The 12952-nt window shown below is 40.3% G+C and overlaps 2 protein-coding genes across 7 annotated transcripts in view; one reads left to right on the top strand and one right to left on the bottom strand.

The window, feature by feature from the left end:
* Positions 1-7993, bottom strand: part of CAB39L (calcium binding protein 39 like) — a 105838-nt gene extending 97845 nt beyond the window's left edge. For 3 of the 6 annotated variants that reach the window (XM_073343720.2, XM_073343710.2, XM_073343750.2), the window contains exon 1: positions 7535-7993. The gene's annotated coding sequence lies outside the window, so the exon portion shown is untranslated. The remainder of the gene's footprint in view (positions 1-7534) is intronic. The other 3 variants (XM_073343768.2, XM_073343778.2, XM_073343760.2) reach the window with 2 other exon arrangements.
* SETDB2 (SET domain bifurcated histone lysine methyltransferase 2) overlaps positions 7934-12952 on the top strand; it is a 96758-nt gene continuing 91739 nt past the window's right edge. Inside the window, exons 1-3 of the mRNA XM_078852591.1 lie at positions 7934-8078; positions 9419-9773; positions 10674-10751. Coding sequence (XP_078708717.1) covers positions 9758-9773; positions 10674-10751 — 94 coding nt within the window. The 5' untranslated portion in view covers positions 7934-8078; positions 9419-9757. The remainder of the gene's footprint in view (positions 8079-9418; positions 9774-10673; positions 10752-12952) is intronic.

Genomic DNA, 12952 nt, shown 5'->3' with positions numbered 1-12952 from the left:
TGCGCTCTTCAGTTCCAGTCACTCAGTATCTTACCTCGGGTCTCCTGACTCAGTCCTAGACAACCTAATGTGATCGTCCTTTCACCTTGGGATTATACAATTTAGAAACAATGGTGGATGAAGGGTTACTTAGGCTTTATGACAGAAAGAGGACTAAAAAGGGAATCTGCAAGGAAAGCATGTGTGTGAAAACCCCGTATCATCAATTGCAAAATTTCACAGCTAGAAAGATATTTTGGCTACTGGAGGGTTAACAGAGTTCCAGCACATTTGGCATCCAAGATAGTTGGCAATTAACAGATATCTAGGTCCTCCACATGAGAGAAGTTTGTTGTTTACACAGTGACACAAATTGTTCTTTTCCTTTGGATAAAAAGGTTTAGGTTTTTTTGCTTTAAAGTTCTTCTAAGAATCTTGAAATCCCACAATTATCAGAGACTCCACTTCTCAAAAAAGAAAGGCAAGCTGTTTGACAAGTATTTACAGAGAACACACACATTCTGAGGTTATCGGTATACAGTAGCATTTTATAGTCTAAGAGTATCTTCGCAGAAGTATTAGGAGTCTAAATTAGTCTTCCCCTCCCCCTTTCTTGTATTAAACAACTAGCAAAATGAACGTCCAAAATCTAAACAAAATAATAGAGTTGCCCTTGAGAGCCTAGGGGTGTCTACTCAGTCAGTACTATAAGAATGGACTTTGCAGACTCCTTAACATATGATTTTTTTTTACATTTCTACTACAGAAAAGAATAGAAGAATTCAGCCTAGGTTTCAGTGAACAGATGCTTGAATAAGAAAATCCATCACCACAACCAGCCCTTTCCTCAGCACTCTCAGCAGAGGTGCTAAAGAATGTACAGGTGCAAGGATAGTTCATTCTACTCTAGAATTGGTTCCTCCCTGTAAGGGTGGTGGGACATTGGTGGTCCCACTGCTAGGAAGCTTGCTTTGCTGCTAGCTTAGTTCTGTCAATAGAGGAATTCAGTTTACTGGGGGCTAGTCTACATTACCACTTAAACCGATAGAACTTACATTGCTCAGGGATGTGAAAAAGACACACCCATGAGCGACTTAAGTTACATTGACCTAAGTGCTGTCTATGCCGGCGCTATGTTAGCTAGACACACTCTCCCATTGGCGTAGTGCATCTTCACCACACGTGCTACAGTGGCGCCGATGTAACACTTGAGCGTAGACTTGCCCTGGGATGTCTGTCCAACATCTATCATAAGCATTAATCACAAATTTTAAAAGAAAATTTGTTTATGATCTGAAGTAAAAATGCTGATGTAGCACGTACTTATCTTGGTACTATGTAAGACAGAAGTTCCTATATATTCCCACATTTCCTCCTCCTCTGCTCTAATCTTCATTTCTTTTTTTAGAAAAGTTTTTGCCCTCCATTTCAAAATGAGAGCCAAATCTTATTACCAACCCAGTCATGCGTCTTCAACCATTTACTTCCATTGTCTTGCTGACAAAAGCTCTAGGGCGTTATGCCTTACAATGTACCTGGCACAGAATACTGCAGTGTCACAGCTGTGTATAATTCCTGTATCCCATCCTCATTTTTAAAATACCAAGAACTAGTCTGTTCTCAATTAGATAGGCATAATCCAGCTTTTACACTGCTGTAAGAGTAGAAGTTGGTTCAAAGTCCTCCATAAACTGGCAGTTTTCTCAGTGACAACTTTAAGATGACTTTTAACATAATTAAGTCTTTTTAATGAAGTTGTTGCTGTTGCCACTCCTACTAGCCTATTCACCTCCCTATTCCCTCTTTTGGGGCTCGTGCTGACTGTGATTATCAGATGTTACATCCAGTAATGCTGATTTACCTAGTGAGGTAACCAGTTAGTGTTGCTTTTTGTAATCAACTCCCACGTGTCTGAATCAATGTGACTACTCATGCAGTATATTTATACTCCACAACAAATTAACCAAATCAGGGTTACTGTGTTAGACAAAGCAGACCAGACAGTTTTGGCAGATGGAACAAGCTCAGGGTGGCTGGCTCAGGCACTGATGAGCAAATGGAACACTGTACTCATTGTTGTATGAAAACTCCATTAACTCCCCTTACATGAAGTGATCATCAGAAAAATGTGGATGTTAATTGGGACTTGTTGAAGAACTTTTAACTGGAAGCCCAAAATGCCCAATTGTAGAATTGAGGAAGAAAGCCATATTTGTTAAAAATCTGACCTGATTTAGAGAGAAACTGAAGGCAGCTATAAAAAATAAAATATGCCAAATGGAAGGAGGAAGTTGATAGCAATGAACATAAATCAGACACTAGAAATTGTAGAAAATTGATAAGGGAAGCAAAGAGAGACAAGAGAGAAATCTATGGCCTGCAGAGTTAAGGATAACAAGGAGCAGTTTTTAAAATATATTAGGAACAAAAAGCATCCTAATAAATATTTGCCATTACTAGATGGAAATGGTAGAATGATTAATTATAATGCAGAAAAGGAAGACATGTTCAATAGAAATTTCTGTTCTGTATCTAGGAAAAAATGATGTCATAGCATATAACAACTCTCCTTCCATTCCACTCGTATTTCAGGAGGATGTTAAATAGCAGCTACTGAAGTGAGACATTTTAAAATCAGGTTTAAATAACTTGCATCTAAGAGTTTTAAGAGAGCTGGTTGAGAAACTCATTGGATGGAATTTTCAATAAGTCTTAGAATACTGGGAAATTTTCAAGTGACTAGAAGAAAGCCAATTTTGTGAAACTATTTTAAAAGGGTAAATGGGGATGACCCAGGTAATTATAGGTCTGTCTGACACTGATCCTGGACAAGATAATGGAGCACTGATACGGGACTCACTTAATAAAGAATTAATGCATATCAACATAGGTTTACGGAAAACAGATCGTGTCAAACTAACTTGTATTTTCAAATGCGATTACAAGTGTGGTTGATAAAGGCAACAAAATTGATACAATAGACTTCTGTAAGGCATTAGACTTGGTAACATATGACTTTTTGATTAAAAACTTGAAATATATAAAATTAACATTGTACATTAAACAGATTAAAAGCTGTCTGATAGGTCTCAAAATATAATTGTAAATGGGGAATCATCATTGAACACGTGTGTTTCTAATGGGGTCCTGCAGGGATGTTCTTAGCCCTATAGTATTTAACATTTTTATTCATGACCTGGAAGAAAACATAAAATCACCACTAAAAGTTCGCAGATGACAAAAATTGTGAGAGTGGTAAATAATGAACAAGCAGCTCACTGATACAAAGCAATCTGGATTGCCTGATAAGCTGGAAGCAAGTGAATGTGTTCTAATATGGCTACATGTAAACGTATACAACTAGGAACTAAGAATGAAGGCCGTACTTAAATGATGAGGGATTCTACCCTGGGAAGCAATGATTCTGAAAAAAATTTGGAGTTTGTGGCGGATAATCAACTACAGATGAGCTTCCATCACAATGCTGTGGCCAAAAGGGCTAATGCAATCCTTTATTTCTGTATTTGGCACTGGTGTAACTGCTGCTGGAATACTGTGTCCAATTCTGGTGCCCAAAATTCAACAAAGATGTTGATAAATTGCAGAGGGTTCAGAGAAGAAACACGAGAATATTTGGAATATCAGAAATCATGCCTTATAGTGACAGACTCAAGGAGATCAAACTATTTAGTTTAACAAAGACAGTTAAGGAGTGACTTGATTACAGTCTATAAGTACCTACATGGGGAACAAGTATTTGCTGGATTGAAGAAACCATTATTAGAGAAAAGTATCGCACAATTCAATAGCTGGAAGTTGAAGAAAGCAGACAAATTCAGACTGGAAATAAGGCATAAATTTTTGATAGAGTAATCAGCCACTGAAACTTACCCAAGATGGAGATGGATTCTCCATCACTAACAATTTTAAAATCAAGATTGATATTTTTCTAAAAGATATGCTCTAGGAATTATATTGGGGAAGTTCTATGGCCTGTTATACAGGACGTCAGATTAGACTATAACAATGGTCTCATCTGGCCTTGGAATCGATGAATCACATTTGGATTCCTAAAACGTTTCAGAAAACTTTGCATTGTTGAAGAGAAGCTCTGGCCCATTTTGCTGTTTACAGCCATGAAATATATAACAGCCACTACACCGTCATACAGACACAAACTCTTCTTAACCTAATCAGGTGAGCAGACAATGAAAATACCATGCTGGTACGTAGGAACATGAGAATTTTTATTTATTTCTCAATCTTTTTTCTTATAACAAAACAAATATTCTAGGTAGCATCATACAGAACAAATACAAAAGTAATTAAAATCAAAAATAAGAAAATGTTTACACAATGCTTGGATTTTCATGAAATAACCACATTCCCAGCATGCAGATTTTTTATGGCACAGCATGATATAAAAAGTATAAGCAACGAACATAGTTATGTGGTTAGTTTTATACCTTGTTAAAACACTCAAGCCTGGTAGTGATGATTGATTACTTAGCTTCCAAGTGCACATACAATTTATAAAAATAAATAAAATTTAGGAAGACCTTTCTAGAATGCAAGCCAAAGCTGTTTTACAAAGAAGTCATGTTTAATAAACACCCAAAACCTAGCATTAACATAGTCCTTTGACATTAGACTTTGGTGGAGTTAGTGACACAACTGCAAATGCGTTTCATAGGAAGGAACTGTTCCTTAGAATTTGTATTTGTTTGTATATACAGTGGTTTATGTTAAAAGGAAATACTTTGTCTCATTTCACTATCATTATATTCTCGGAGAAAAATAATCTATACTGTGATGAAAGAGGTTTTTTTTTTAAATGTAAGGTACTGTTTTTAACTTAGAGATTTGTCATCACAATATTTGACCCAGTCCTGCTTCTGATAACATCAATATTAATAGCCCCAATTCTCCCTGTACACGTCAATTACTTAAAACCATCCACACTACTCATGAACTAACCAGTGAACTTCAAACAAAATATATAAATAAATTTTAAACAATATGAAGTGGCAGATACATGACATCAAATTCTTCCAGAGTATTCTGGTTTTGATAGGTGTTCAACAGAATGATGTCATGTTTTCTTGAGTATGAATTAAATTGCTATTTCCCTCTCTCCCTCCCGCTCAAAAAAAGTTAATACTCTCTTAATATTCCCAAGACTGGAAGGACCCAGGCTATTATTTATGTTAGATTTCTCTCTATAATATAAAATGGTTCTGAAACAACACATGAACTGTTATGTTCCATTAAAGTATGATATAGGTGCTGAAAAAAAAAATCTATTTGTGAGTGTATAGATATTTTTTGAAAAAAATATCTTGTAAACTTTGCACGTATATGCTTTTTTAAAGATTTTTTTTTAAATGTCAGATTTTAAAGCTGGTATAAAATCTATAGTAACAATAGATTATTCAAAAAAATAAAGTAAGTTATTGTAAGAATTCGTATTTGCACACAACTGCAATCTCTAACTGTTAAGTGGTACTAAAGAGAAGTCACAGGTGACAGCCTGAGATGAGAACTGAAGTAATTCATTTCCTGTGTTCATGTAAATGTCTGACAGCTAATATTTATAAGTGCCTGCTGCTTATTTACATTTAGTAGTTAACAGGCATTCAGACAAATAAATCTCTCAGTGGATGACACCTTAGTTTATTTTTAATTATGTTAAATTTAAGAAACTTTCTAGGCCTTCAGAGGTTCAATTCTGCAAATGAGACTACTTGCATTAAGTAGCATGTCTAGGTATCTGACCCCAAGTGATCACAGACATGGAAAAGCTTCCCCGTATCTGAACATAAGAACTGCCATACTGCGTCAGACCAAAGGTCCATCTAGCCCAGTATCCTGTCTTCCGACAGTGGCCAATGCCAGGTGCCCCAGATGGACTGAATAGAACAGGTAATCATCAAGTGATCCATCCCCTGTCACCCATTCCCAGCTTCTGGCAAACAGAGGTTAGGGACACCATCCCTGACCATCCTGGCTAATAGCCATTGATGGACCTATCCTCCATGAACTTATCTTGTTCTTTTTTCAACCCTGTTATAGTCTTTGTCTTCACAACATCCTCTGGCAAGGAGTTCTACAGGTTGACTGTGTGAAAAAATACTTCCTTTTGTTTGTTTTAAACCTGCTGCCTATTAATTTCATTTGGTGACCCCAAGTTGTTGTGTTACGAGGAGTAACTAACACTTTCTTATTTACTTTCTCTATACCACTCATGATTTTATAGACCTCTATCATATCCCCCTAGTTATCTTTTTTCCAAGCTGAAAAGTCCCAGACTTATTAATCTCTCCTCATACAGAAGCCGTTCCGTAACTTTAATAATTTTTGTTGCCCTTTTCTGAACCTTTTCCAATCCCGATATATCTTTTTTGAGATTGGGCGACCACATCGGCATGCAGTATTCAAGATGTGGACATACCATGGATTTATGTAGAGGCAATATAGTATTTTCTGTCTTATTATCTGTCCCTTTCTTAATGACTCTGAACATTCTGTTTGCCCCCCCCCTTTTTTTTTTTTTGACTCCCACTGCACATCAAGTGGATGTTTTCAGAGAACTATCCACAAGGACTCCAAGATCTTTCTTGAGTGGTTAGTTAATTTAGATTCCATCTGCAATTATAATACACATTAAGTACTGCTTGCAATCTTACCCTGTAGACTGCAAGACTAAAATAAACCAAAACACAACTGTAAAATAAAACTGGTCTAAAGTATGAAACAAGAAGGTGAGGGAGAAATCTGAATTCCACCTCAGCCTGAAGCACGGCTCAGCAGCCAACCCTGGAAATGGTTCTTTTCAGTAACCACCAACTGCAACGCCATCTCTCTCCACTACACCTCTTTAGGAGATGCATCTCCTCCCATTGTTTCCAGCCTACAAAAAGCCAGCGTTATTTCACTCTATTTACTACAGTAACAGAAATCTGGACTTTAAGATCTGGAAGCCAGGGTAATTGAAAACACGACACAGATTAAAAGGAAAAAAACCACAACTCTCAAGCTTCTCTTGCTGTAATCTTTGTGTGTCAGAATTAGCATCAAACACAACAGAAAGGCCAACGTCACGTGAATGGGAGTTCAGCGTAAAAAGGAGCCCAGGCAGCAACTATATAAAAACAGACTACAGGGGTGGTAGGCTTAGGGCAGTCCCCACCTCTTGGGGTATGTTAGAGCCATGGCGGGAAGAGCAGAAACCCATATTCCCCCTCGAAAGCGGCCATGCCACCCGATGGGAACTAAGAACAGAATAATCCGAATTTTTGAAAGAAAACAAATAAACCCCTTGAATACCCCCCCCCCCGGTGCCCGGGGTTAACCCGCCTCGGCCCCAAATCCCCCCCGGGTTAACCTGCCTCGCCCTCAAAAAGCCCCCCTCAGGGTTAACCCGCCTCGGCCCCAAATCCTGCCCCCCCGTTAGCCCATCTACCCACAGAACAAAAGCCCCCAGCACCCGCCTGAACAAACTCCGCCCGAGTTAGCTCCACCCCTTTACCTCACCCAACATGGCGGACGAGCCTACCTTCGCCACCGCCGCTCCTTCGACTCTAGTCCCGATGGCCCGATTTCATTGGCCACCGTTTGGCAACCCGCGAGGTCAGTCGCAGCCAATGAAAGGCGAGGACGGCGCACGAACCGGCTGGACCCGTCCGGCTGCCCTCCCCGGTAGCCATTGGCTCACTTTGCTCCGCCCCGTTGCGTGCGCGCGCGCTGTCTTCTGTGCGCACGCGCATCCAGCTGGTTGTGTCCAATCCGCTCGTGGCTTTCGAAACTACACCGGGTTCAAAGCTCGCCTCCTGCCTGGCGAGGTGTGGTTGGTGGCTGTGGCGCTAATCAGGCAGCCACGTGCGCCTAGCGGAAAGAAGGGGTCGAACGCTGAGGCGGAGGAATTCCGCTAGCTCTGGGGTGAGCCTGGCCACGCCCCCAGGAGGGGCTGTGTAGCTGCTGGGCGAGCGAAGGGTTAATGTCTCCCTGCTGCCCTGGGAGGTTCCTCCCGCCGGGGCCGGCTCGAGCCCGCTAGTGCCGGCGCGCGCGCGGCTTCCGTCAGCGCGGCCTCGCCCGCAAAGGTACGGTAGTGGGTACGGTGCCCAGCGGCGGGGTTGCTGCATTCGCTCCGCTGGCAGCGGCTGGGGCCGTGGCCATCCGTGCCGGTCCCCTCGCTAGCAATAGCTCCCCGGCCCCTGCCGAGCCTGTGTGGTTCGGCAACTGCTGCGTTTCAGAGGTCCCCGCCCACGGAAAAGGGAGGGGTGCTGGGTATCGTTAGCAAGGCAGCGGGGGCTGGCCTGGCCGGGGAAACAGGGGCTGCTGATGTCTGGCTGGAGTTGGAAGGCAGGACCCTGCCAGTCCTGTCTCCCCAGTTCACAGCTGCTGGGCTTTCCTAATGTAATTTGTTGCCAACCCCCCTTACCCCCCAACGGGCAAATGCAGTTGAGGGGAGGGATCACATTTAGCCGTAATTCTTGAAGTTCTCGTCTCCCTTTTTTTTTCATTGCCTAGGTTGCACAAACCTCTCTCTGTCAGATCTTTTGGAGCAGTTTTTATTAAAGAACCTTTCCCTGGAAGCTTACAGATGAATGGTAACCCACCACTCCAACATGTCAGTGTCCCTATTTAGGTCCTGGACCTCCAATCGGTGGTACACACCTGTCAGTGAGACTTCTCACAGGCATACAATTAAGTCAACTTGTATGCAGTTAAGCATGTATACTATTGGTTGCAAGATTGGGTCCTTAGATGTTGATGGATATTGGGGTTTGATGGCAAGAATGCATCTGCAAATGTGTACCCTTGAAAAATTTATACAGTGAAATAAAAACTTACACAATCAATGTTTAAAAAATCAGATTTCTCTGTGTTGCATCTACTGTTATTACAAGTAACTCCTAGATCATTAAAGCTAAAAGATTTAGAGGAAAGAAGCAAGCTTCACTATTTTCCCTGTATAGTCTGACTCTTTCAAGCAAGGGAAGAACATTCTTTTTTAAAAATGTGACTGGTAGGGGGAAATATGTAGGACTCCAGGACAGATGTAGTTCCTGAAGCTATTTTTAATACTTTTTTAAATGCTGACTTGAATTTTTTAATTGAGTACATAACATGTCATCAATTATATTAATATTATTACATAACCTCATCAAGGTTCTTTTCTGGGCAACTAGACTGTGCAATGCAGAGAGAGGGTTGTTGCTTTTCCATCCTCCTCTTTCTTTGGTGGCCTGTACAAAAGGAAGAAGTAGGCGGATCTTTGATAATATTGCTTTTAAGTATACTGTAAAACTATTCAATTTAGCAGCAGTTTACTCATATTACTTTCATATTTCTGATCTATCTGTGGTGGAAAGTAATGCCTGATCTTGAAAACATTCACTGTAAATTACTTCAAACATTTTTTTTCTTTAATTTACAGAGGAATGGAATTTTCTTGGCGCAAAGGAGAATGAAAAGCGGTTTTATGAGACCAAAAGAAGTACTAAGGATTTTGGAGAGATCACATTGTAACAATAAAGAGTTGCTGGCATCTGAAGATTCGTTTCATGTTTCTTAAATATTGGTTGACATTGGAAATTTAATTGTGCCCCTAATTCAGCATGGAATCTGGCACTCCCCCAAGAGCAATGTAATAAATTGGGGAATGCAGTTTTAGGACAGCAAGTTCATAATGTTCTATTCTAGCCATGATTTAGTGCAGTTAATGTTTTAATTGTTTTTTGAAGCATAACATACATGCATTCAACTACTTCAAAGAATGGAAGAAGAAAAAGGTAAGTTTATTAAAAATAAAGCATTATTTGTAATCATTAGGCAGATCTTTTGAGGGAGTCTTTTTATAACTAAATTGGGTAGGATTGGCCAGCCTTCATTTGAAAACAAGACCCCAACCTAACTAAATTAGAGTGATTAAAGCTTCCAACGTGACACAGTTTGACTAAAGCCCTCGAGTTTGTGCTGATTTTTTTAAAAAGAATTTATATATCATAGTGGACTGGAAGCAATTTACTTTTCTCTGGCACTTCTGGCTCTATATTTGTAGCACACACCTTGTATTCTTTAGATTATTCAGCACTCTCTGTGTCCACAATAGCACTTGCCAAAAATACTGTATCCTTCCTATGGAGAAAGAGTGCCATCTTATGTGTGCCTATAGCCTGTTAACTCTGCTTGAGTATCTTTACTTTGCCATGCATCTCCTGGGGTCAAAATTCAGGGTTTTTTCTGAAGTCTATAGGTCTGCCACTGTTTCTGGAGAAGTTTACTTTCAGTGCAATAAATTTGGCAACTTTAACAGAAAAAAGAGAATCATACACTAAAAGAAAGCAGAAAATGCACATGCCTCACTGAATACTACAAGAAAGTATTGCTGGTCTGGCAACACTTGGTCACTTTTGGGCTGATAGGAGATGATTCTTGTATAAAAATGAATGCAACCTCACAGACTCCATTTCAACTTGCTGCTTTTAGTAGCAGCTTGCTAAGGCCACATCCTAACGTTTGTAGCCTTGACAGTGGGATGGTTTTCTCTTTCCCCTGTAAGTACATTCTCAGGCAGTGCTCTCTCAAATGTCTACTGTTGGTAAAGCTAGCTGAATGAAAGCAGTTTGGAGAAACTTGGTAAGAAGCAAGAGGCTGCCAGCATATAATCTCTCTCTGATCTTTTTATCTAGCTGTTTATACTGTGCCTGTCACATCTGAATGCCTGGATGTGGAGACCCTTAGCAATGTCAGTGGCGAGAGAGGTGAAGGTGATGTCGTCTATTTTTTTTCATTTATGGGTGGCAGAGGGGACATGGTGATAAATGAGTAGTGCTTGTGGAAATTATGGTGGGAATGACAACCTGAAGCCTGAAATAATGTCCACGACACGGTAAATATAACCGGCATCTGCAGTGCAAGTTCCCTCAGCTCTCAAGCTAAGAGAGTGATTACATCTCCGTGGCCTTTCAGGCCCTTGGCCTCTGCTTGGACTGCCAAAAAAGGTGCCAAATGTGGAGGTGACGTTAGTAACGTGGATACCTGTCCACTGAGAATTGGATTGAGAATGTGAACTTGTTTCACATAGGGGCATCAAGTAGCCATGATTCTTTCTAGAGAATTATACCAAACTTATTGTCCTGGGATGTTAGCAAAATAGGTAAAATATGTGAAGTGCTTTGAAGAGAAAAAGCACTAACTGTAATAACAGTAATTTTTATTCACTGTTGACCCTGGGCTGGATTTGAACTGCTGACCCTGAGGAACTGATGAAATGCTCTGTGTACCATTGCCAATCCTTTGAGGTATCTAGTTCATCATTAGCATCCAGCCACAACAATTGTTGAAAAAGCTGAAAAGAGGTAAATCATGGAAGCAACAGTACAGGGTTGTAATCTTGCTGTGCTGAGATCTGCTATTGAATTTGCTAATATTTAACATAACTTTTTTTTTTAAATAACCTTTTTTCCAATTTTTTAACAAAAATTCCTCAAGGAATAAAAGCACTTCTAGTAGTGCAGGGATGTCTCTCAGAATTTGTTGGCTGTTGGAGCTCTGATGTGGGATTCCACCTGACCAATTTGTGTGTTTTCAGGATGGACATTGGTCTTCCTTGTGTTAGCTATCTCTGTGAATATAAGGGTTAGGGAGAAGGTATTGGCAGATGGCAAGTGCCCTCCCCATCCAATCAGCTTAATGGAAAAAAGCACTCTCCAAATTTTGCCTCTTAATATTAAAGGTGAGCCCATTGCTGCCATCCATATGGTTGCTGATCTCGCACTCATAAGAGAGCTTTGTGTTCCCCTTCCCCCTCCAGAAACCAGCTTCCTTTACATTACTCAACAGTTGTCATATTTGGTAAACAGAAACCATCCTGCCTAAGGAAACTATACCAGCTGTGGAAATATTTATTCATGTCCTTGCAAGTACTAAACATGTTATCCTGTGACTTCTAAGAAGATAATATGCATAGCCATTTTATGTCTGAGGATATTTACCCATCCAAATTAGCAGTCTGAGACAAGAACTTAAAGATTCCTCTCTAAGTATGATAAAGTTATTTAGAAATTAGTTAAGTGATAAAACAGATGTACTGTAGTTCTTCCTGGATTCTTTCATAGGCAAAGAAGGAGCATCTTAATACTAATAATACATTTCCTTGTCCTGACTGATTTTGTGACACATTGAAGAATACACTTTTTATTAGAGACCTTTCCAGTTAAAATATTGGCAGCACTAGGCGTTCCCAAAAAAGGGTTCCCCATGTCGACTGTAGACTGTGGACTCATGTGCCTTGCAAGAGAGAGGAGTGTGGTGCCAGGGACTCTTATTAATTGGTTTTTCCGTTTTAAAAAAAAATGCTTTTTATAACCATTCCCAAGGAGGGAGGTATGCTTCTGGGTGTAGTATAAGTTAATAAAACTAACACCACTTGGCAAACAAATGTGTTAAGCTGCACTTGCCTGAAAATATTTACGGGTTTTTTCTGATAAATATACTGAGTATATTCTTAGGATAGCACAGTTATCAAATTGTGGAGATGTGAGAAAGTATAAAAGCTTGGTAAAAATACCTATTGTGTGATGCAATCCAGTCAACTAAAAATTTTGTTCTTCTTAATTATTTTTATGAACCTCAGTTATAATTCATCTCTAGCAGGAATAACTTAACAGCACCCAGAAAGAGAGAGAAGATTTTAAACTTCCTTCCTGTTTGATGGTACCAGAATTTTAACAAAGGACACTTCTGAGCATAGGTGCTGACTCTGCGGGTGCTCAGGGACTCAAGCACCCACAGAGAAAAAATAAGGGGTGGAACTGGCTGGGGCTGCTGCTCTGGCGGCCCTGGGGCTGCCCCGCCCGTCCGCTGTTGAACGGTGGCTGCCCTGCTGCTCACTCCTCTCTGCCCTGCCCCCCCACTGCCCTTTTAAGGCAGGAGGGGGCAGAAAGGAGTCAGCAGGAGGCGTTCAGGG

The sequence above is a fragment of the Lepidochelys kempii genome, chromosome 1, assembly GCF_965140285.1.
Source record: "Lepidochelys kempii isolate rLepKem1 chromosome 1, rLepKem1.hap1, whole genome shotgun sequence".
Lineage (NCBI taxonomy): Eukaryota > Metazoa > Chordata > Testudines > Cheloniidae > Lepidochelys > Lepidochelys kempii.
The sequence above is the reverse complement of the archived record's forward strand: the minus strand, read 5'-3'. Positions and strand labels throughout refer to the sequence as shown.